The sequence below is a fragment of the Xyrauchen texanus genome, chromosome 10 (genome assembly GCF_025860055.1).
Source record: "Xyrauchen texanus isolate HMW12.3.18 chromosome 10, RBS_HiC_50CHRs, whole genome shotgun sequence".
Taxonomy (NCBI): Eukaryota; Metazoa; Chordata; class Actinopteri; order Cypriniformes; family Catostomidae; genus Xyrauchen; species Xyrauchen texanus.
This window is the reverse complement of record NC_068285.1, coordinates 24,719,960-24,745,936: the sequence shown is the minus strand read 5'-3', so window position 1 is coordinate 24,745,936 and position 25,977 is coordinate 24,719,960. Positions and strand designations below refer to the sequence as shown.

Genomic DNA, 25,977 nt, shown 5'->3' with positions numbered 1-25,977 from the left:
ACAGATTGTAACATGATGAAAGTTACAATATAGTTAATATTCTGAGAAGTTTACCTTTGTTAAATCTGTTATATAACTCTCATAATTGATTTAGAAATTGAGATTAGTTATTGGGAGCATGGCAATAATGATTTCAGGATTAATTAATGTATTGAAAATGGAAAAGGTATTTTACTGTGAACTTCATTACAGTTAGAGTTAAAGAGCCAAAGGAATATTTGAAGGAAAATTAATGTGATAACAAATATACCTCAGTTTAGCACAATGGGAGAAGAACAGGTGCTTGATTTTTAGTAACATTGTTGCTTTCACCTTTCAGTGTTAGAATGCTACATGTTTACATTATATCAGGAATAGTTGGGTGTTTTAAGCATTAAACTCATTTGACAGCTCAAGGACCTGGATTATTATCGAGAACCCTGGTCAAAATCGTCTAGAATATTTCCTCAGTCCACTATCTTTCTGTACAATTTTACAAGTGGAATATTCTAGACTTGGCTCTCAAAGTCCGTTATGTGTCTGTATTATCCTGTATTATTTGTCTTTCTAAAAAAATATATATATAGATATAAATATAAAAGAAATATATATATATAGAATTTAAATTGTGTATATATATATATATAAATATATATATATATATATATATATATATATATATATATATATATATATATGTGTGTGTGTGTGTGTGTTTTGTACTTTAATTATACAGATATATTTTATAAATATTTTAAACATTAATGTATTTTAAATATCCTCCTTAAATATAAGGTGTTTTATTTTTACAGTTGGCTAATTTAATGCATTTTAAATGCTTATTTAAGCAACCAAAGTTTGTTAGTACCCCCTTCTTGAGTAAGAAGGTAACACATCAGTATCCAGCACACAAGACCGAGAGGAAGCGATAACTGGCTGTAATTGGCCTTCTGTATTTATTGTCTGTTCTGGAGGGGATTTTTTTTCTGGTGTATCTGTGACAATGGTATGTGTACTGCTGTGTGAGACGTTTGGTGTTGAATCTTTTGTACATTTACATTTACATTTATGCATTTGGAAGACGCTTTTATCCAAAGCGACTTACAGAGCACTTATTACAGGGACAATCCCCCCGGAGCAACCTGGAGTTAAGTGCCTTCCTCAAGGACACAATGGTGGTGGCTGTGGGGCTCGAACCATCATCCTTCTGATTACCAGATTACCAGTTATATGCTTAGACCACTGGCATATGTATTGTGTTTTTAGCCCATTGATTTAATTCCATGATCTAAAGTGTTGATGATAGGTATTATCTATCACTGATCACTGTAATTCACTGCCATGTGTAGTAGCAGCATTTTACTGTCTACTTCACATCAAACTGTCATGCGGGCAGTCTGTACTGTAAGATATAAAAGTCAACACGTCTCTGCATGCTGCATCAAGTGGCCCTTAGAAGTCTAAATGTTCGCCTGCTCCGCTCACTGTATAGCTGCATTAATACTGATGTTCAATGGAATGATCGCCTTGACAACAGGGTCAAATAGGCATCTCTCTCATGAAAGACCCTCAATGAGAGTGTCTTTAAACAGAACTGCCACAACAACACTGATGCCATATGCTTTAGAATGTGTGTGTGTGTGTGCGTGTGTGTGTGTGTGTGTGTGTGTGTGTGTGTGTGTGTGTGCGTGTGTGCGTGTGTGTGTGTGTGTGTGTGTCTGTGTGTGTTGAGGTTGTGGATTGGTCAACTAAAGGCACAGTCATGCAGAAAACTGCACAGAAATGGACTTTGTTTCCAGGGCTGTTCTGTGCCTTCATGGGGGCATTGTGCTTGGTGCATTGATTGGGTAATTAATGGTGCCATTTTTGCAACTTTCTTACCATCCCCTTGTCTTTGTCAAGTCTCTCCTCTTTTTAAAGGGATAGTTCACCCAAAAATGAAAAGTCTCTAACCATTTGCTCACCCTCATGCCATCCGAGATGTGTATGACTTTCTTCAGCAGAACTCAAACGAAGATTTTTAGACAAATATCTTAGCTCTGTAGGTCCATTCAATTCAAGTCAATGGTGATTAGGCCTTTGAAGCTCCATAAATCACATTAAGGAAACATGATCAGAAAGTAATCTTTATGACTCAAGTGTTTAAATCAATATCTTCAGAAGCAATATAACATGTGTGGGTGAGAAACTGATCAGTATTTATGTCCTTTTTTACTCTAAATCTCCACTTAAACTTTAACTTTCAGGTGTGAATATGAAACTAAACAGACACCACATGTGACTTTCTAATGTAAAAGTTTAAGTGAAAATGGTGTTTTAGAATAAAAAAAGGACTTACATTTTAGCTGTTTCTCAACCACACCTATTATATTGCTTCTGAAGGTATGGATTTAACCACTGGAGTCATATGGATTACTTTATGCCTTTATGCCTTTTGGAGCTACAAAGGCCTGATCACCCATTCACTTGCATAGTGTGGACCAACAGAGCTGAGATAAAATCTTATATATTGTACAGAGTTTGATTGGACACACAGCCAATTGCCATCAATAGCAAAAAGATATGGGAACATTTCCTCCTCCCTTTTAAAAGCTGATAAATACAGAATACAGTATTTACAGTATTTTGCTTTCCTAACTTTGCACGATTATATGGTTGTATGCATTTTATTATTTACATTTAGCAAAGATAACTTAAACTTTATATCCATTCTCAAAAGAAAACAAAATGCATATATATCTGACAATATATGTGTATTATATGTATAAACAGACATTAAAGTGTGGTACACGTATTTGGTATAAACAGTAATGAAGTTTGGCTCCATTAGTTTGATAGTGGCATTATTTTCCTTCTTGAACCATGAAGATAAACTGGTACATTTTCCTTAAGTTGTTAAAGGGCCATTTTTGTTCTGACATTTTAATAAACAGTGTAAAAGCAAACAGAAGTGCATAGCCCTAATGGGGTGACAACATTAAGCCAAATATCTCCAAAAATACCTCTCATATTTAAGAGAAACCAGGTAGCTAAGTAGATTAGCAGCATGAACACAAAATGTCAATTATCCAAGCACAGTAATTATGCAATTACATATGTTTTTTTAGCATGCTGAATAAAAAACAATGTACATTCCTTTATTAATATGAAAATCCTCCTAGTAGATTAAGTAAATGATGAGATAATTTGCATTTTTGGGTAAACTATCCCTTTAAGTTTCCACAGTCATTATGTCAGTAATGCTCATATTTGATCCATGGCAGTGCAAAGTATGTTGAAATATGATAACGAAACTTTAAATACATGGTTCAAATATTGCAAACATGGCAAAATATCTCAAGAAATTACAGACAAGTCTAGTGGGGAGAATCTTGAATATGCCTACATTTACACAGCAGTATTCACACCTGTGAACTTTTCCTGGACAGTGTAACAAGAAAGTAAAGACTGGGCTGGATGTCTACAGTAACTTAACCTAATTCAGATGACCTCGCCCTTTCTATTATACACACCACTATAGAGCAACCATGCCAAAGAAGCTCTTGCAGTTACTTGTTTCAATGGATTTAGGGTTGGATTTTAGACAGGGCAAGTGTTCTGAGGGCCTCAAATTGTCAGGTACCTCCAGATTCTCAGGCTATAGGACTCAAAGAACTGATCACTAGGGCCTCTAGGCCCCTTGGCACACGAAGTGCTAGCTGAATACTTGGGGCCCCATTTGCTTAAAGTAGGAAAAGGTTTTCTGGGTGGGTGGGGCCTCCAAAAACGTGTGCTCAGGGGCCTCACAAGACAATAGGCTGTAATATGACAGGGCTGAGGGCAGGCCGGTCGTGATTTTACACACCCGGTCCCTTATCAGGCTAATCAAGCCTCCGAGAGTGATAAAGGCTGACTTCGGACAGTGGTGTGACAGAGAGAGAATGTTTACAGGTAGCTGTCCATCCTATGTGTGTGTTTGTGTCTTTTGGTTTATTTCTTTATTAAAAAATTATCTATATTATCAAGCTGGTTCTCGCCTCCTCCTTTCCATTGAACTGCATTACACTGGTGCCGGAACCCAGGAAGGAGGAGGGATACGCCGTAGTGGATTTCTCGTCGCTACATCCACTCCAACGGAGCAGCCGCGGCTGTCTTCCAGGAACGGGGCTTAGGGCACGCCCTCCCCCAGGGAAAGAGGGGGTGTACGTCATGCCGGGGGCATGTGTATGTGTGTAAATCTCACTCCTCTGCCCTCAAAAGGTGCACTAGCGACTGACGGTAGAGGTTGTAGCCTCCTCGTTAGCGCACCCACCTCCCATGCCAGAGACCCTGATTCAAATCCTGCTCGGAGCAGGTCAAGTAGGACTGGTTACAGATGCAGCATCAATCAAACACAATAGTTTACAGTTACCAATGCCATTGTCCACCCTTTTGCTGAACACAGGAGTGTTCCATGATTCTACTGTTTTCAATTATACAGAGAAAATATAATGTTTAAGGTATTACATTTGTACAAAATTGTCAAAAACATATTTCTGTATAGCGCAGATACCTCACAGAGTCGAGATTACTTTTTTTTATTGACTACCAGTGCATCAGCTGAGTGTGTAGATGTCATGAAGCAATGGTCGAGATTAGTTTTGTTGATATCATTAATACTTTGAGTTATTACAGTCCAAAAGTGCACAAGATGAACCTGACATGAATCTTTACTCCATAACCCTTAAATGGTTGTTGTTCTCCATCTTTATCACTCATTTTGGTTAGTTTTATATCACGTCTCGAAACCAGGAATAGAAAACTTGCGATTAGATTTATCATGGTGGTGCCCTGCTGGAGCAGCTGCCCCCGCGACCCGACTTCGGATAAGCGGTTGAAGATGGATGGATGGATGGATGGTGGTGCCCAGTGCTTGCTCAGGAAAACTGTGGATAGAAATTCACTATTCACAGTCAGCCATGATTGACTGAATCTACAACTGAAAGAGTCCAATAACAGAGCAGTATTTGGCTGTCATGTGATAATAATATGCAGCCCCCATGAAGGGACCTACTCCATGTAGATTTAAACAGCTGTTATAAGGTAACTGACATGACATGAGTCTTCATCTCAAGTGAGTTCTCATAATTTTATATAAATGTTTTTCAATTACAATTCATTTGTTTAGGCATAAAACATTTTTAATGAGGAAAAAATTACTGAGTGCAACTTTAAACTACACTTTCCTACCGGACGGTGCAATCATTCAAATACAGAAATGTCACTGAAAACAGCGAATTAATTATTGATTTTAGTGTTAAATGATAACATACTCTCAGAATAAGAGTTTTCACTCTTGTCAAGTCTAAAACCTCTATATCATTGGTTCTCAACCTTTTTCGATGAACATCCCCCTACTTCATTCCCTTACCACAAAAACGAATTATATTCCCTTACTCCCCTAATGTATCCTATGAAAAATGTAATAGAGCTGAAGTAGTGATGTGATCATATTTATTTATTATCTATTTCTTCCTAAAGTACAGTTAGTGTTACTATAGTAAATTAAAGTGTGGTAATGTAGAATTCAAATGGTTTCCGCTTCTCGCGCCTTGTGCCTGATTCTCTCAAAGCTTGAGCTTTAAGAGATTTGTGCTCGCGCTGCTCTGTCCATTGAGCCGTATCAATCTACAGAGCCATATAGGTGTATTACCTGAGGTTGTGCCTCCGCCTGTGTATTTGAAGCTGCTAAACCAGATACGTCTCTAGACTTCAAAATCAGATGAAATGTGGTACAAATGCGCACAAACCCGTATAATTAAGAACCAACTGATATATTCCAAGTCTAGATAAACATTTTAATGCAAAGAGGAACTTGATGATATATTTGATTATTATGACTGATAAATGCTCCCCATTTGTAACCTAACACCCCACTCTGTACTGATTTGCTCTCAGCGCCCCATGACATCCTTTGAACGCCCCCGTTGAGAACCACTGCTTTATTTCAGGCAATGGAGTTCTCAACCGGGGTGGTACTGCATTCAAGGATACTTGGTATAGATTTGAACAGTGGCGGATTAAGGCATAGTCGCCAGGGCAGCCCCCCCGATCAACAATTCTGGGGGCGCTCTCATTTAGAATCTTCACTGCTGTCGAGGTTTACCCTGCAAACATATACTTCCGTGTTCCAAAAACTGGAGTGTAATAAAAAGGTCTCAGCGAGCACAAAGCAGGTGTGTTTTTACTCACAGACCGGTCTCGAGCTGTTAAATGCGCACCTCTGATCATTGCAGCGCTGGGAGTATCAGTGAGAAGCAAGGCGCCAGACGCGGAATCCATTTGAATTCGACAAAGAATTCTATGACCACCCTTGAATTTACTGTAGTAACACAAACTGCACCATAGGCAGGTGTTCGCTGTTCGCAACCCCCTTTTGGAGTAAACCTGCCCGCTTAGGGAGAAACCATGCTCTATTTTCGAGATTCTGGCCCCCTTTTGGAGATCTCCGGCCTGCAGCAATACCTACTTGGGTTCTCCAGTAGTTGACAGTTTATAGGACAACATCAGGAAGAAGTGAGTTCCAAGTCGCACATGTGCACAAGAACATAGAACGCTGTAGCCGTCCTGTAGGCAGCTGTTGCATAGAGTCCCTAATGATTTGCCCTGTGGACAAATGTTGAGTGTATGAACAATATATCTGTTTGTGTGTTTTCTCTTAGTTCTTTACAGGTTCTTCTTTACAGAATCTTCTGCTATGTCTATGGTCATATGTCACCATGGTGTTATTGTGCTTGCAGGATGAGGGCATTATTTAAATAAGAACAAGAAGGTGGTCTGTTTATAAGTCTTGTTTATATTCAGATTGCTGGCTCACAGCCTTGAATTCAGTCTGCAAAATGGACACAGTTAGGAATCAAAATGCTCTGGCCTGGTTATCATCAAAAACAATTTTCCAGTATCTGTTACTTCTGTATCCACTCAAGCATTACAAATCTTATTTCTTTTGTATTCATATCTGTTGTCATTATTTTATTTGCAGCATGATGGATCATAATGTTGTAATAGTTAAAATTTTTCATAATTGAATACTGATAAAAAATTTGAGCCCAGTGGCTAATACCATGTTTTGATGAATTGATTTGTCTTTGACAGGTAAGCAATGTCAAAGCTTTTGATGCTCATCACACTGCTCCTCATGCTATTGGAAGGGGGGATGTCGGTACGCACTCGGCCTCGCACTAAGAGAGAACTGGCCAGCCCGCTGCACCTGAGGGGGATCCGGGATCCCTTAGGCTCTTACTGCCAGGAGAGAGGAGACTGCTGCCCAGGCAGAAATGACCAGTGTACTGTGCCTTACCTGGACACCATCTGTTACTGTGACCTGTTCTGCAACCGCACTGTGTCCGACTGCTGTCCCGACTTCTGGAGCCACTGCCTGGGAACAACTCCTCCATATCCTCCCAGTAAGCAATGCTAATTAAAGACCTTAGTTTTCTTTCCTATGTTGTAACAGAAATTTGGGTGGAATGTATCAAAGGGTTTATCCCTTTTTTTTTTTTTCTTTTTTTTTAAATAGCTAATAGGCTTTAGTTACATCACAGCCTTGAAGCATGATTTGCTACTTGTTAGTGGGTTGCAGGAGGAGGGACAGTCTCATTCTAGACAGCATTTTATTTGGCAAAGAAAGTCTAGAGGCATGTCTCAAACCACACACTTCTGCACTGCTCTACGATATTTTGTAGTGTAAGTAGTGCGAGTGGTCAGGGCTGCAGTAATTCTTGGGCTAGGTGCAAAACGTTTTCAGCAGGACAGTTATCCCATCAATGCTTTTGCGCTCTGTCTCCATGTTTATATATCCGTGTCTCATGCTGAATGCATTTTAATGCGCTCTACAATATGGAATATCCTTTTTGTGGGGCCCCCTTCAGTCCAGGCCCCCCTCTAGCCTAGGCCTGGGACAAAAGGTCTAGTTGTCCCCCCTTATGAGTGGCCCTGCGAGTAATATGTTAAAATCGGCATGTAATGGAAATTGCGACTGACTTTTCTTCTGTATTGTAATGTAATGTATTTCCGAGTGAAACAACTTAAATTGAGGGGGGAATTAATTTTATCTATCAGTTGTTGATTGGATTGTGAAAGGTGAATGTTGCATACCGGAATGGATGCAGACCTGCCAGTTTGCAGTCGACACACACACACACACACACACACCAAACCCTTTCCACCATGCCCCTCTGACTTGAAAACCGAACAATGATCTAACTGACAACATTAGTCCATAACCAGCCCACAAACGCTCACAGCACATAAGCAGGTCTTTGTTTATTTCAACATTTTGAATCACAATACACTAAATATAAAGGGAAAAAAGAAGACTTGTGCTGATGCTTGCATTAAAAATATGTATAAACCACAGACGTATCTGACTCATATTGTATTCAGTCACGATCACCTTGTGGCGGAATGATCCACCCCCCCCGTCTCGTCATCGTCACCCCACCTTTTAGGGCCACCCTTCAGCCAGGCTCACGACAGGAGTTAGGCAGGAGAACGAGAAGAGGTGCATAATTAATAAGCCTCATTCTGTTCAGTTGTTTAATCAGATTAAAAATGAACACAAGTTACATTTTATTACTTCCAGTGTAACTTCTGGTACACCAAACAGAACTGCAAAAATAATTTACTTGTTTTCAAACAGGTTTCAGTCATTAGCAATTTATATGTTGCTTTTTTGCAATATTGTCATAATACATGGCAACATTTGAGTGGCCAGCAATGGAAAAAACAAGATTTTTGCCCACAGAATGGTGATTCCAGAGTGCAAGATTCCCACTTTATTATGAACATTATTCCCCCTGGATACTTTATTTTCCCCTTTTATGGACATTTTACATTTATTATTATTTATAATGTCTCTTGCTCACCCTACCACAACCTTTGGAAGCATTCAGATGTGAACTGTCTTAAACACAACCGCAAATTAGCCATTGTTCCTCCTTCAAAATTTCAATTCATGCCAGCAGCACGTAACCAAGTTAGGTTTGGGTATGGAACAGGAACTATGGAGTAAACTATGAAGTGTACCCGGATGATGCACTTCTTCAACCATCAAAATGGAGTGTGAAATTTTAGACTGGCTGCATTGTTGGTCTGGCAAATCAATAGTAAATGATGGCGAATGTAGGGGGCATGGGTAGTAAAGGGTAAAGTGTCAATTAAAGACACTGACTACCACCCCTGGTGTCACAAGTTCGAATACAGGGTGTGCTGAGTGACTTGAGCCAGATCTCCTAAGCAACCAAATTGGCGCGGTTGCTAGGGAGGGTAGAGTCACACCATAATGTGGTCTCGCTCTCGGTGGGACTAGTGGTGAGTTGTGTGTGGATGCAGCAGAGAATGGCATGAAGCCTCCCCACATGCTATGTCTCCACGATAATGCACTCAACAAGCCACGCGATAAGATGTACTGTCTCAGATGCGGACGCAACTAGTTTTGTCCTCCACCACCCAGAATGAGGTGAGTCACTACGCCACCACGATGACTGAGAGTATATTGGGAATTGGGCATTCCAGATTGGGGAGAAAATGGAGAAAATAAAAATATAAAATAAAAAAAAATAATGGAGAATGTAGCAACTAGCGAAACTTTAGTCAAGAAAGTATCTTACAAATATCCATCCCCCCACACATTGTGAATATCTCTGTTGTTTGAGATACAAGTGTTGAACTGAGTTAGGGTTAGTTGGGTTAATGGTTAGTTATTTTTATATAATGGAAATCCCAAGTCCACATTCTTCTCTGGTAATATTTTTCTGCCTCCCTTGCTAAAAATACCAGCTTAGAATTTCCAAGTTTATGTTGGGTTATGCTGGTTAGTGTTGGTTTGATGCTGGTGGACCAGCATTAACATGCTGTCATCCAACTAAAAATGCTGGCTCAGCATGGTCTTTCAGGTAAAGTTTGTTGACCAAGCGATTCTTGCTGGTTTCGATACATTATTAGACAGAGACCCCTTTACGCCATAAGGACCAGCATCCAAAACAACATATGCTGTTGACAAGCAATGCTGGTCTTTTGAACAGGGTCTCCTGGTTCATGGACCTCTCTGTGGTTATATTGTACCACTTATGTGTAAAATGTTCAATTGAGGACATAATAATCAAAAGAGAACATTGGGCTCCTCATGACGAGTAGAATAGGAGAACGGAAAGAGAGAGCAATGAAGAGAGGTCAGTAGAAAGAATTCCTGAAATGTACAAAGAGGGAAAGGGGTTAAAGGGTGACTGCGAGCAGGGAGGGATCAGAACAGGTATGTGTGCAATGTATGTTTGCTAAACAAGGGACAATTATGTCTATAGGGCAGGTATGACTTCACAGATCACTGTTCACCCTTACTCAGACTGAGAGGGTCAGGAAATCAGTAAGTGTTTTCTCTGGAATGTGTACTTTCACATAGAGTAAAAATAACAGCTGATAGTTCACACTTCCCATTATTTCAGAGACGTTGAGGGAACTGTTGCCTCCAAACATTCATAACTTTTGAAATAGTTTTACAAAAGTCTGTACCTATTGTTCTTCAGTTGTTTAATCAATTTCAAAATGAACACAAGTGAAATTAGATTTGTTTATGGCTAAAGTTGAAGTCATTATCAATTTATATGTTGCTTGTTTGCAATATGGAACAAACAAGCTTTTTGCCCACAGAATGGTAGTGTGGCTCCTATCAGCAGGGGCTAGCTACTCATGCTAACCAGCCAAACCTTGATGCCCTGGCTCAAATAAACAGATTCCAGTTCCATTGAGTGTTGCTAGTGGTGCAGAAATTACTCACTTCATCTTTAAGATGATGGTTTTACATGATTGATATGATTTTGAGATTATGTGACAGGATATGAAGGTCTCCTTTATAGCTAACATGTCCCTTACAAAAATCGAGTGTTCATGGCAAATTCGCCACTGATTATATTCACATGTAAATGAGCTTTGCTGCAAACTTGCTGCAAATTGTCCATTGTTGACAAAGGTTTGCTACAGGTTCACCACTATCAGAGTAGAGCTGCAAACATAGGTGGAGAATCACAAGCTTATTTAAATGTGAAAATAATGCATGGCAAATTTGCAGCAAATTTTCGGCAAGTTTGCCAGAACTGTAGATTTTTATGTAAGGGGTTCTTTAAAATTAGCATCAAAACATTCCTCTCTTGTGTATACTTAGTATAGCCTACTAATAGCCCTAGTGAATTGAAAGGAGAGGAAAGATGGCTTTTTCACTTTCAGCCGGGCAATGTGGCAATCTCTGATTAAGATCGTCAAGGCATGACAACAGCAGTCCCTGGGAAAGCAGAGGAAAGCCAAGAAAACATTCCACTGCTGGATTACAGTAGCACGTGGCTCAACAGACAATATCAGACATTAATATAAGATTTAAATTTTAATCCACATGTTCAGGTTTGCTATATGTTTGTGTGTGCAGTTGTTACCTACTTTTTCCCCTAAAAACCTATTTCATGTGTTAGGCATACTGCAGACTGATTCATGATCAGTTGTTGTTGTTTATTGATTTCAGGTTCTTGTGAAAGGAATGGTCGCAGGTTTCACTCAGGAGCAACTTACAGAGAGAACTGTAATTTATGGTGAGTTTGAAATCCAACCAAAACCATATACAAATCCTTATTCACTCGTTCTCTAAACAAGACATTGTAATTCGGTATCAGGTGAACAGTAAAAAAGACGTTACGAGACCCAAATTCTGGTCTATATGAGATATTAATGTTAAATACATAATTAGATATGTTTTAAGTGAATGTAAACTGGTGTGAGAAAAATGGGATTTGTTTTACAATATCAGATCTGTGCATTAGGTCTTGCTGTCTACTGTGTTGTTCAGATTAATCAAACAAACATTGAGAAAAACACTCCTTAAGTGTTAAAGCTCTTAATTGATTACAGACTGTTTACTTGAATAATTAGCCTACTTGGAAAACTGAAGCAATGTTTACTTAACCCCTCATTTTTGTGTTTTTATTTTTTGTGTTTAAAAAAGACCTGGTAGAATACAGTAGATATACAACCCAACTCCTTTTATAATGCTACATTAATAATTGTTATTGCTTATTTATTGTTTGTGAGATTTCAATTGCATTTTTACAAAATACAGATTAAGATTTGTAGATTTTCTCTGTCTTTAATTCCTAAATGTGTTAAAAATGACCAGACATAACAGGAGGGTTAAATAAGAAATAACTGAAAGCTGCATGCAAACCTTTTAATTTAATTTGTTATATTTCTATGAACATTTTACTTAAAAACAGATGGGGCTTTTGCCTTTATTTAAATGTAATGTGGAGTGTGTTGATGTCTTCACAAGTTCACAACAACCCTACTCCAAACAGTATTTTCACAACACTTTGACCTTCCAAGGGCACTGTGGAAGCCCCTATCCAAGACCACTGTGCGATATCAAAACATACTGTACTGTATGTTTGCAGGATTTATCCACAGACCAAGAGCATCTTCATTGGACTGCAACACTGTGCAGGACAGTAGGGTTCCCTCAGGTCCTGAAAAGATTACACACATTTCTCCTCTCCCATAGCCCTTTTCCATCGAAATTGTGATAGTTCTCGTGCCGAGCCTGTGCTCCGCTGTTTCGTGGCCGGGGCAATCTGGAGCCTATCGTAAACTGACCACGCTTTTCCACTGACCTGAGAGCCAAACAGTGACGTATGGGTTACTTTCTACTTGGTAGTTTCACGTGACTACCTCAAACATAAACAAACATGGTATATCACAGTATTTTTGTATACAGCTTTTACTCTTTGAGGACATATTTCAACATATGGATTAATGCAATCCATTGTTATTACATTGCTCAGCAAGATTGTCAGAGATCACATCTACACTAAAGACGACATGTACTGTGATTACATTATATTGTATGAACTATGGCTTAACTTCTGTAAACTGTTACAGTGGAATCATTATTAACAATGGTGTAGCAGATGGTTGTATTTGGATTTTTGCCATTGCATATAATAGTATTGATTGAGAATCCCACTGTTTTACTTAACAGATAGCCGTGATATTCCAAACTTAGTGAGTAGCTGGTCAAAAATCCCCTTACAGAATAAAACAATGCACAAAATAAGAGGATAACAGTGTAGCGATTCACTGTTTATCACAAGTGTTACTGGCTGAATTTAATGCCCCGGTTAGTTAGCAGACTGGTTGGTGTCCAAGTCCAAAACATTGTTGCTCCATCCACTGTCACTTTTGCTTATGTCCTTCTTATGGTCCCTGTACTCCCTTAAGAGTTTTTCAATTTGTTTATGATTTGGTCAATTGTCCTATTGAAGGCGGTGTGCATCATTTTCGTGCTGTATCTTCATTCTTGAACATCCTTTGCGATCTCTCTAGTTTATCTTGAATATTCGTAAATACCATATTTCAAGTAGAGCACTCATTTCATCCTGTTACGTGAACGCTTTTAATGTCTGATAATGTTGTGTTTTTTTTTTTATTGTTGTTATAGAGCAAAGAAGTACTCCTTGCTGCAGACAGTAGCTACTGTTGTTGTTTGGGAAAACTTTTCCATGGTGATGAAACATTATCCCGCCCTTCATCCCCTGACGTAATCGGTCTCTGCGTAGAGACCAGCAAGCTTTTGGGGCTGGTGCGGAACCAGGTTTTCGGCCCCGGAACGGCCTTTTGTGCAGTGAAAATGTGTGGAACAGTTTGAGTATTCACACCGGCCCAGGAATCCGCACCCGAACCATGTAGATAAAAAGGGCTACCAGTGTTCTTAACATCTGCTTCACCTTTAGCGCCCTCATTACGCTGACAGTGTGAACAGTACAAACACACGGCAGGATCATGTACAGCACAAATACATATGTCCATAATATTTGACTAACCTTTGTTTCTCTCTCCCTTTACATAAGACCCCATGCTAATAGGATTAGCTCTCTCCATAGAAAATCAATCTAATCCTTCCCACAAGCCATGAGCAGCAGATTCCCTTTCATGCTGTTTGAGGACTTAGTGGATACATTCTCAGTTAATGACCAACAAAAAGGAAATCATTATTTTATTTCCATAAAATCCATTTTACAATTGAATATAGAATATAAATTAGTAAACAATCTACTATATACTTTGGTGATATCTGTTTATTGGTGATTGAATGAATATTTGTTTTGCTTTAAGAGGCATTGCAGTTATTTGTGCAACAACATCATGTTGACTTGAGTTCTTTATGTGAGCTACATAACCTCAAGCTGATCTCTGCTGTGAAAATTGTGCATAAGTGGAGAACGATCTCACATGTCTCTTCAGTAAAAGTCACCTTACAAACGGTTTAAAACACACTTTCTTTCTTGCGTGCTTGTGAAAAGCTTTATATTTCCAAATTGGTAACATTATGCATATAGTTCACATGAAAAATGAACTAGTGAAGGCCATAAGATGATTAAAAATAGTCAAATAAATTGGAACAAATGATAAAAAGAAATTAAATGATTTGTCTTAGAAAAAGAAATCATAACCAAATCTTAAAATATTTACTTTCCATTGTACATGCATATACATTTTAACCTAAAATCTTGACTGTGATTTACAAAGAAGTCCATGGGTACATTATTTATAAGCTACCAACAGACAAAAAAAAAACCCAAAACAAATCACATACAAGTTTCTCTCTCTCGCACACTCTCTCAGGTTCAGATTCAGAGCGTTTACAGCTGAACTGCATACAATTAAAACAGTGCGATACAAAGACAATGCGAAACAAATAAAAAAGACTAAATATATATAATATATTCTATATATAATGTATTCTTGACAAATAAGATAAAATGTATCATGTGAAATGAATTTGCACAAGTTTAAAGTTGCAAGTAAAGGTAAAATTTTATATTACTAAAAAACTATAATAAAGAGACAAAGTAAAGTATGTTGGAGATACAGAATTGTGTCTGGTCACTTACTTTCCCTCATTTTGTGGCAGACAGACACATTTTATGCTGCTATCACACAGCAGTCCTTGTATTCACCTAATAAGAAGAGCAGTATTTTATTGCTTGTTAAATGTCCAAATGTCCTGTCAATATGTTTAATTTCCCGGATGGCTGTGTATTTTGTGAAATTTGTTTTGATCACAGTGTGGACACAATCTTTCTGTAGTGAGGTTGTGTCCACTGAGTCTGTACCTTGTTATGGTGGCTCACATTTTTTTGTCTGTCACTGTGTACAGATAGTCTGCCATGGTGTATTCTCTTTTTAGGGCCAGATGGCATTACATTTTTCTCTGTTATTGTATTTGAGTTTCCCAATAAGTGATATAATTCTGTTTTATTTGTGCTATAATTTGGCTGTAACTAATTCGTTTAGCAGTATTGTTCTGGTCCAGGTCTCTAGATGAGGGTTAGTAGATGTTGGTGATGCATCAGGACCAAAGCTCCAGACCAGATGAGAGAGGGGATTGGTTTCTTTGCTCAACTGTTAGTATTCTAGGGCTTTATAATTGTACGAGTGCAGGTCACTGAGATTTAGATGTTTCCAGAATTTGGTTGCCCCTTTTTGTGTTTTTATAATTAGTGGATATTTGCCTAATTCTTCCCTTCGTGCATTATTTGTTATGTGCCGGTGTACAGAATTCTGCATGCAGGGTCTCAATTGGATGTTTTCCCATTTGGTGAATTCTTGATTTGTTTTTGTCAGTGGACCCCACAGCTCACTGCCATACAGGGCAATTGGCTCAATCACTGATTATTTTATTTTTTTAACCAAATTCTAGTAGGTATCTCTATAGCAGGGGTCGGGAACCTTTTTTCACTAAGGAGACAATTTTTACATTTTTGGTTGATGAATTTTTTCAAAAGAGCCATACCACAAACTAATCATTTACTATTTTACTAAATATTTTGACCATAGTCTACTCAAAAACAAACAAATATACAAATATTAATAGGTAACATGTTGCAATATGGAATTGAGTACACATGTTTGTACGGGTCTCCATAAAATGAATTTTCATGAAAAGTTGTGTTTCTCTTTTGGGCTGCTGATAATAATATCATGGTGATTAATGATAATCACATTTAAAATATCAATATCCGATTATAATCCCCAAGGTCGGTGAATATTTTTGCTTTATTTATTTTGCTTTTTCAAAATTGTATTAATTTATTGAAACATGAAAGACTTGAACAAAAGACATTTCTAAATTCAAATTGCACTTTAAACTAAACGAAAAAGCAATACAAATAACAAAGGGATAAAAAAATATAATATATAACCACCTCCCCAAATCCAAACATTTGCCATCATGCAAGTATCAGTATGCAGCAACAGGTGAAAATTACTAGCATATAACTTAAGAACTAAAGACAACTGTAAATGTAAAGATAGTTATAATAATCAACATAATAAATAAGCCTAAAAAATTGTGTTCCCAAAAAATGCTGCCAAATGTGTTCTTATCAAAAGTGTTTATATTCCGTTTTGGTCATTTATGCTGCCTAAAGAAGAAAAATACAACTCAATTTTAGGTTCAAGGCGAACGTGTCTTGTATTACTTTATGATTTAATCACTTTCGTCTTTGTTTATTTAATACAAAGATACCTGTATATATTACTGAACCTGCAGATTTGCGTTCACAATGTGTAAGAGCGAACTAAACTCGCAGCACCTCACGAGATGATCAGAGATCATGTGCAGCATTCTCATAGACGACATTATTCTTGCAAACAGTTTTCAGTTGAATGAAACAGAGAATAAGGAGTGATAACGCTTTACATGCGCTTGTATTACAAGACAGGGTGCTGTTGCACGCCTCTGAACAGTGAATCAGACACGAAGATTGACGGCTTTTGTTTGTTCTTAAAAATATAATAAAGTGTGTTTCTTCAAACACATCAGCATTTCTTGTCATGTGTCACTCCGAGACGCGTTTTGCAGGTAGATGAGTAAAATTACTCATGCATGAAATGCATTTGGAGAGGATCTCGCAAACTGGATTGAGTCTCGGCGCATTTTGCGGGTGCTATATCACACCCTGGTTGCACATAAAAAATAACGAACGTTCATAAAATCGCTCGTAGTAAATGCTCTTAACAGCTAAGATCAATAGTTATTAGAAACGAGGCCCAGAACTCATGAATGTTCGTGTGTTGGATAAGCACACACTCACTTTCATTGCACACATCAAATCAGACGTGAATCGGCGGCTTTTCTTTCGTCTGGTCTTCAAAATATTATCACGTTTCGTCAAATGCGTATCTTTGTGTCTAATTTCTTGTTATATATCTCCGACAAGTCTTACAGGTCGCTTTCCACAGTGACTGGTACATCAGCAAAATACTCCGCATTTGGTGGGTGTTCTTTTCAAATCTTGTTCACTAGAAGTAGGCTGTAAAATTCGGGAGAAAGGAAATCAAAACAGTGTCATTGACTTCAAGCTTTGCAATCGCACCCATGCTTTCTGTTGGAAAAGTATCTCTAGAAAAATTTTTAAACGATCGTGTATTGGAGAATGGTGAGAGACCCGGCGAGCCACTTGATTTTTAACAAAGAGCCACTTGTGGCTCGTGAGTCATAGGTTCCCGACCCCTGCTCTATAGGATATTGTCTTTTGTATGGCATAGATGTCCATGCGAGCTTTCATTCAGGCCCTCAGTACATTCACTGAGGCGTTCAAGTTTCCAGTTTAAGTGATTTTTTTTGTCATAGGTAATTTTAGTGTGATGTTTGTGTTATTTGGTTATTTCCTAAAGTGAATATTCATAGCATTCCCTGGGATCTAGATCTTTTTTGGAAGGTCATGATTTTAGTTTTATTGAGGTTAACTGTCAGGTCTGACAGTATTGCTATAGCAGGTCCAGGTTCTGCTGTAGACCCTGTTCAGTGGGAGACAACAGAACCAGGTAATCTGCGTACAGCAGGCATTTGATTTATGAGTCGTGTAGAGTGAGACCAGGGGCTGTAGATCGCTCCAGACTGTTTGTTAGTTTGTCGAAACAATGTTGGCCTTAAAAAGCATTCCTCCACGCTCTTGGGAAAGAAATCTTGTTCTTTTTGTTCTAATTTTGATGCCACATTTGCTTTCAGTGTATATTGATTTAATGAGGTCATAGATTTTCCCTCCTGTGCCACTTTCAATAAGTTTGTAAAATAGATTGAATGAAATGCTTTTTTAAAGTCAATAAAGCATGCAAAAAAAATAAATACATACACACATATATATATATATATATATGTATGTATATGTTTTTCAGTTAAGATTTGTAATGTGTAAATATGGTCAGATGTATGGTAATTTGGAATAAATCCAATTTGACTTCTGCTCAAGACATTGTGTGTTGTGATGAAGTCTAATTAATTATACTACAAAATATTTTCATTAGGTTGCTATTCACAGAAATGCCTGTAATTATTCAGGTCAACTTTATCTCCATTTTTAAAGACGGGTGTTACCAGTCCTTGATTCCCGAGGTCAGGGAAGTAACCTAAACTCAGAATCACATTGAATCATTTTAGAATGGCTGATTGGAATTTTGTGGTGGTATATTTTAACATTTCATTCAATATCCTATCAGGTGCAGATGCTTTTTGGGGATTTAGAATAAAAAATTTCTCTTTAAGTTAATAAGTAATAGGAAAGTCTAATTGGTTTTGATTATCTTTGATTGCCAATTCTAATACTTCCAATTGTTTAGTTATTTGATTTTGCTTACAATCTGTGCCAGTTTCTACTTTATTAAATTGTTTTTGGAAATTGGTTTCCCATATTTCTCCAATTTGGATTGCCAATGCTTCCTGGTCAGTTTTTTATTTCAGGTTGTTCCAATTTTTTGGTTCTGACTGTATGCTTTTATTGTTTTAATATTTAACAGTAAAGGCAAATCTCTGTGTTATATTTAACTTTATGTTTTTATTAGATAGCATTCTGAGTTTTTCCTCAAATTTCCTGACAAACTTGATCAAACCAATCTTTGTCATTTTTGCTATGTAATTGTGGCAGTGGGGGTGTGGTCAAGTGTCCATCCAGAGAGAGAAAGCAGTAAGGGTTCTTGCACCTGAGCTAGATTATGTCTAACACATGTCTCTAATTCCAGTGAGTATGGGGCAAGCGGCATATAAGCAGCCACCAGCAGAGAGGGAGAGAAAGTCTGGCATGAGAGACTCACGGTGAAGCTACTGAGTTGTGATGTTAAACAATTGTGATAAAGACTGTGTGACGATTAAGAGGCTGTGACTAGGAGCCTGTGATGCTAAAGAGTTTGTGGAGTTCTAGAAATTACAGTGCCAGTTGTGACTGTGTTAACCCAAAGTTTGTGACTAAAAGCACCCTGTCCCAATGTCATCCTTCCCTCATTCTTTGTGGCTTCGATAACAGTAATATTGTCTAGTTTTTGTTTTCAATTTTGACTGTTTTGCTGATTTCTCAAATATATAATTTATATCCTTCACAGCCAGATTAACACCTTCTTTAGTGTGAGCATAGGTGGGATCCTGAATGTTATATAATAGCAGTTGTATTGTTTGGCTGCTTATTGCTTTCTGGTGCATCTCTGTGCTGTTTTCAGTCTCTCTCCCCCCTCCTATTCTTCTATTTCTCACAAGTGACTAGGTACAGGGTCAGATTGATAAAATCTTAATAATTAAGTGTTCAGAGTCAGACTTACCTCTCAATTTCTGAGAACTACATCATTTATCACTTTGAATTTTTCACTTTTAACCCATGCATTTGCAGATTTACAGTATGTCTACATCTATTTGTTTTGAGGCCGTCTATATGCCAGTGTACTTGTAAATTCTGGCAAATTCCCTTCAGCATGTATATATATATTTAAAATGTACATTCTTTCTATTCTGAGAAACTTGATAAAAAATATTGATGACTCATCTTGTCCAATCGGAGGCTCTCTAGAATGACAATTTTCCTCCCCCTGATATCAGCTTCAACCGACTAGCAAGTAGCAAATCATGATTCATGGCTGTGATGTAAACTAAAGGCTATTGACCATTTAAAGCTGAAGTGTGTAACTTTTTCTGTGTTAAAATACGTATTCCTATCCCAACTTAATATGCAGGGGCAACTATAAGTAAGCCAATTGTAGGTACATTTTCTCGAAAAATGTAAAGACTGTGTCTCTGTGGTGCTTTATTTTCTTTTGAGCAGCCTGTTCAGGCCGACTCAACAACATTGACTCAACCAATGTCATGAGTTTTGGGTGGGACTTTCTGATTATTCGATCAACAGCAGACCATGTTTGTTTTTGCAAATCTGTTCAGTGGTAGAGAAATTACACACTTTAAAAAAGGACTTTTAAAAAGGATTGAATCCTGATATGTCCACCGCACTCATCAAGCAATGTATTTAAAACAAAAGATAATTTTGGCTTCATATATAAAAATAATTCACATCATGACTACAACTTGGATCAGAAGAAATTGTAATGTGAGTAAATTTTCTTCAGGCAAACTCGGCATGTAAAATAGCATACTGGACATGCATGAAATGGAAGGCTTGTCTATGTTTCTCGTTTCTCTGTTTGTATGTCTGACTGAGTCTGTTGTTGATGTGATTTGATTTTATCTGGTTGTTTGGCTTGACAGTGCTTTGTGTAATCACACCCAAACACAAGATTGGCTCCTCGAGCCATTTCCACATTATCTCCCCTCTCTTCAGTTCTCATTTTATACCAATCTCTTTCACATTCTCCCAAACTGCAGTTAGTGTTTTGCTTCCTGTGGTGGAGGAGGTTGATGAAATACTGGCTGCTGTCCCTGTGGAGTTGTTGTTCCCTCCTGGTTTGCATTCACCTCTGTAATCCTGAGATTTCCTGAGTTTAGTCCTCACTGTACGTTTGGCATGTAGCAGCAGCAGACCCTCTGGCTCCTGTAGGATCTCCCCCTCAGTCAGCATAGTGATGTGTAGTGCTGGTGTTAAAGCATAATCATTTCTCTATCACACACACACACCTGGTTACCTGCTGAAAATACAGCTTCAATCATCCTTAGCTTATTTTACTGGTCTCAGATGGTCTCTCAGGCTTGTCTATTGGCTGGATTTAGTGGGGTTTTGGGCACATTTTGGCTTGTCAGGCTTCTGTGAATTGCAAGATACAAAGTCACAATTAGGACAAATAAAGTCGCAGTTGTAAATGGTCTGCACTTATATAGCGCCTTTTTTAACATTAAAGGTTACCAAAGCACTTTACACTGTGTCCCATTCACCCATTCACACTCACACTCATACAGCAGTGGTGGCAGGACTACCATGCAAGGCGCTAGCCTGCCATTGGGAGCAATTTGGGGTTCAGTGTCTTGCCCAAGGACACTTCAGCATATGGATTTGTGTGGGCCAGGAATCGAACCGCCAACCCTGCGATTAGTGGCCGACCCGCTCTACCAACTGAGCAACAGCCGCCCCATTCGTGAAATATAAATTCACAATTAAGAGAAATAGACACAGTTGCGAGATATTAAGTTGCAGTTGTGAGAAATAAAGTCACAATTGTCATAGTTGTATTGTGTACAGTAAGTATTGTGAATTTTAGCACAGCTGAAATGCTTTGATGACCAATCAGCATCCAGGAGCTGTACAGTGTTATAATGCTGTATATGGCATAAAGGTTCTGCATAATAATATTTACAGCAGCACCGAGTGTACCACAGAGTGTGCTGTGTCATTTTCTCCACCACGTGACTCCTCCCCATTCATAGTAATGACTTGTGACTTTAAAGCCTTTCTGCTCTTCCTCTAATCAACGTTCACATGTTCCTCTCAAATGCTAGGCCTAAACCATCTCACCTCACACAGACTGACTAAAAATGGAAATTTCTTCAAGAGCTGCCTTAAAAGGCTCACAGTCCTAGTCCCTCTACTCTCTCTCTCCCTCTCTCTCTCTCTCTCTCTCGAATTTAGAATTCCGCTGAGCTGTTTCACTTTTACTCTTTCTTGTTGTCTGACCTTTGTCTACATTTTTGTTCTCTATTTTACAGTACTTATATAAACAGACATTGTTTATTATGTTTTTAAATAATCTAAATGTTATTTCAATCAGTACTGCAATGTTAAAAACCACAGGAACTCAAAATTGGAGTTTTGTGCTTTTAGTCTGTGTTAGATTGGAAGCCATCCAATATGCTAATGTTCTCCTAAACATTGATGATTCATCTTTATTACAGTAGCAGTACACATTTAAAATGGACAGTCTTTCTCTTCCATGAAAACTGATCTAAAATATGAATGACTCATCTTGTACTACAAAGAAATGTCCAATTAAATGCTCTCTAGCGAACGAATATCCCTCCCCCCGATTTAAACACTTGCCGTTTGATATGTTGGATAAGGGAAAAAAACTTCATTCTCCATTTCAAGGGGTCTTTAAAGGAAAGTTCATTGAAGGTTTTAAACACAGGGATTTGTGCTATTCCAATCGAAAGTGATCATCCCTATGCCCTTCTCACTCCGAAGAACAGAGCTCTTGATGTGGGCTCTCTGAAGGGAACATAGCGTTACTGTATGAATTTAAAGTCTTTGCTAAAAGTCTTGTGGAAGAGCCCTTCATGAAAAAATATAATTTTTCACTTTCGTTTGGAACTACCCTTCGAATGGTGTACCCTTCCCGCAGTGCCCTTCAAGGGTGCAAAAATGGGGCTTGGAAAATGCCGAAGTGTTTGGCTCTGTTCACTGACAGTCTTTTATTAATCTCCTGCAGTACATGTGGTCAGAATGGGCGTTGGGAATGTGAGCATCATGCCTGTCTGATAGAAGATGACATGATCCAGGAAATCAACAGGAGAGGATATGGGTAAGTGCCAGGCATTCACTCATTCCCTGATACCTACTGGTATCCATTTAGAAAACTTACTTGCAGTTATCTCATACTCTATAATTAGCAGACAATAACTGACACTCAAAATAGAGTGTGCCAATACAGGTGTTAAATATATGATAAGTGCATTTAGTAAAGCTTATGCCGCTCTCTCTCTCTCTCTCTCTCTCTCTCTCTCTCTCTCTCTCTCTCTCTCTCTCTCTCTCTCTTTATCTGTCCAGCTGGAGGGCAGCTAACTACAGTCAGTTCTGGGGTATGACCCTTGACGAAGGTCTGCGGTTCCGTCTGGGCACACAGCGCCCCTCACGGACCATTATGAATATGAATGAAATCCAGGTGAGATTCATCTGCAGGCAATATGAAATGCCATGCTGGTCCAGGTTGGAATATGCTTGTTTGGTGCTGGTTTAGCTGTTGGCCATGTCAAACAGCATGGGTTTTTTGGTGAGGCTGGTTGACTGAAGAAGTCTTGCTGGGGACCAACACCCAAAACAAAAATTGCTTTTTTAATGGGGAGGGGTTCAGAGCCCTAAATGGCATGTAAGAGACAGTTACGGATGAGATTATCTCTTTGTGCATCTAATGTTTATGCTCAATGACGGCTGTCTGATGATCCTTTCTCACACTTTTCACCATAATAGTCTTCAGTGTAATTCAGAATGCCCTTGGGGATCATCAAAGCAAGAATAAGTGTCAGGATTAGGAAATCAAGCTGTTGTTTGATCTCTGTAATGCATCAGCTGCTTGGAGTGCAGTGTGGTACAGTGAATGAGAGCATTTGGATGGTCAGTTGATCTTGCATCCTGTTTTGGCTGTGTGTTATTTTATGCGGCTCACTGAGGCTTTCAATCTTTATCTGTAGAAAGTGGTTCTCAACCCTGTTGCTGGAGCCCCAAAACAATACTCGTTTTGGATATCTCCCTAATCAAACACATCTGATTGAACTCATCAGCTCATTAGTGGAGACTCCAAGACCTGAATTGGGTGGGTCAGAAAAGGAGATATACAAAAAATGTGCAGTGTTGGGGGGCCTCTAGGTACAGGGTTGAGAACCACTGTTATACACCAACATGTTACATAAGAGCCCATCTCACAATCAAAGAATTCTAGAAATGAAGGAGTGTGTGTGTGTGAGAGAGAGAGAGAGAGAGAGAGAGAGAGAGAGAGAGAGAGAGAGAGAGAGAGAGAGAAAGGGGCACTTTCCCAACTAGATAGGGGCTCATACCACTATCTTCCTCCCTCTTCCCTTTTCTCTTCAGCCCACATCCTCCACCCATTTGTGGCACTAGAGTCAAGTACCACAAAAGCCCCATAAAAACCTTTATGCTTACCTTCTGTCCTAACACACTTACATTCACTCCACAACGTGCATGCCAGCGAGTGGCCCTCGTTTATTAGCCATATAAATGACATATCATAGTCTATTGTTTTTACATATTGTAAGGTTAATCATAAATACTGCAGACTAGCCTTACCCCTTCTGTTTTGGTAGACAATTCCTAACAATGATTTTGATCAGGTCAAAAAATAAATTAAAAAAATGGTACAGTAGATATACACCACCTGCCTTTTGATTATCAGCACGAAAATTGCCAGCATGTTTGTTATATTAAACTCAAGCTGTTTAAAATAGCATTGCATCTGAAAAGAGCACCACTTAGAGGTGGTACAGTTCTTTTACCATTGATATTACATGTTGAGTACAAAGGATGATAATTCGATTACTTACAAATTGTATTTGTTTTACATTTTTATTTCAGAATATAAATGTCTGCCTGGTGGATGGAAAAATTAGCAAAAAATCTAATTGAAAAGGTCCTCACACATATCAAGAGTTCAGGATTTCATAGAGCCCTTTAACCACCACAGTTTACCACTGCAGTGCAGGTCACTTGACAAGCAACTGCAATTCCACAGGTGCAAATCTGGTAGTTGTCAGGGAGAATCATGAAAATATCAAAGTCTGAAATGTAGGACGACAGCAGGAGCAGATGTGAATTAGCAAAGAGGGAGAGGTGCACAGAAGCCTGTTGCATATTTTTTTTTTCATAAGAGAAAGTGTAAATTAATTCTTTATTCAAGCCTAATAAAACTGTAGGGTGAGAATTTAAAAAAGGGCTTTGTATAGAGTTATAGATATGAGGGGAATATGACTGACTATTGGGATTATTCAAATTCAAAGTCACATTACTGGTTGAGTTGTAAAATGTAAGCAGTCTCAAACGTCTGTCTATTCCACTTGAATATTTCTGAAACCCTAAACAATCAACAAATCACAATTACACGACCACTCAAAAGCTTGAATTTTTAGTCAAGTGACGCCATGCAAGGTTCTGATGTGTGAACAATGAGCTCTGCACACCTTGCTAGTTTTAATACTTTTTATATCATAAACTGGTTAGATTCGATACACCCTGATGGTTAACTGATCTAGGAAGACAATATGTCAAAGAATTCAAAATTCTTGGGCTCTGGAGACATTAAAAGACACTTATGTGCTCAAGCTGACACCCCCCTGGAGGCCCTGAGTGATTTGGCCGGAGAAGTAAAGGAAATTTGGTGAGAATTGTTGAACATGTCGGCAATGCTGACGAAAGTCATTGCTGACTTGGAGAATCTTGCAGTAATATTTCTATCAGTCACTGCCATGTAGACATAATTCTCTGAGATGGTTTCAGGAGTGGGGGATGTCGAGAAATGGAATGATAAATGGATTAATCGGAGAGGGAATTAGTTGCTAATCCACCAGTGACCAAGGTGGATTTGGAGCATGTCTGGGAGAAGTTGGAGGACTTGAAGAATCGTAACCGGCGAAATAACATCCGAATTGTTAGAATTTCTGAGGATGAAGAAGGTCGGGATATGGTGAAATTCCTGGATGGGCTCTTTTCGAGTCGGCTCAACGTAACAGACCATAAGATGGAAATCGAGCGAGCTCACTGGGTTTTGGCTCTGTGATCCGCCGAGGGAGACAGGCCCCGATCAATCCTGGCCAAATTTCTAAGATCATCTGATAAAGATCTCGTTTTACATGAGGTGAGGAGTAAAGAATGTTTTCTTTGAAGAACCACAGCATTTTCTTGTTCCTAGACTTTGACAATTCGACAAAAGAAAAACATGATCGATTCAAGGAATGCAAGAAACTCCTACATCAACGGAAGGTCGCTTTTGCACTGATGTTCCCGGCCAAATTGA

General features: G+C 38.6%; 1 protein-coding gene across 1 annotated transcript in view; it reads left to right on the top strand.

Moving 5' to 3' along the window:
• Window positions 1-25,977, top strand: part of LOC127650873 (tubulointerstitial nephritis antigen-like) — a 44,995-nt gene that overhangs the window by 384 nt on the left and 18,634 nt on the right. Inside the window, exons 2-5 of the mRNA XM_052136506.1 lie at window positions 7,093-7,403; window positions 11,507-11,573; window positions 22,666-22,758; window positions 23,004-23,118. Coding sequence (XP_051992466.1) covers window positions 7,100-7,403; window positions 11,507-11,573; window positions 22,666-22,758; window positions 23,004-23,118 — 579 coding nt within the window. The 5' untranslated portion in view covers window positions 7,093-7,099. The remainder of the gene's footprint in view (window positions 1-7,092; window positions 7,404-11,506; window positions 11,574-22,665; window positions 22,759-23,003; window positions 23,119-25,977) is intronic.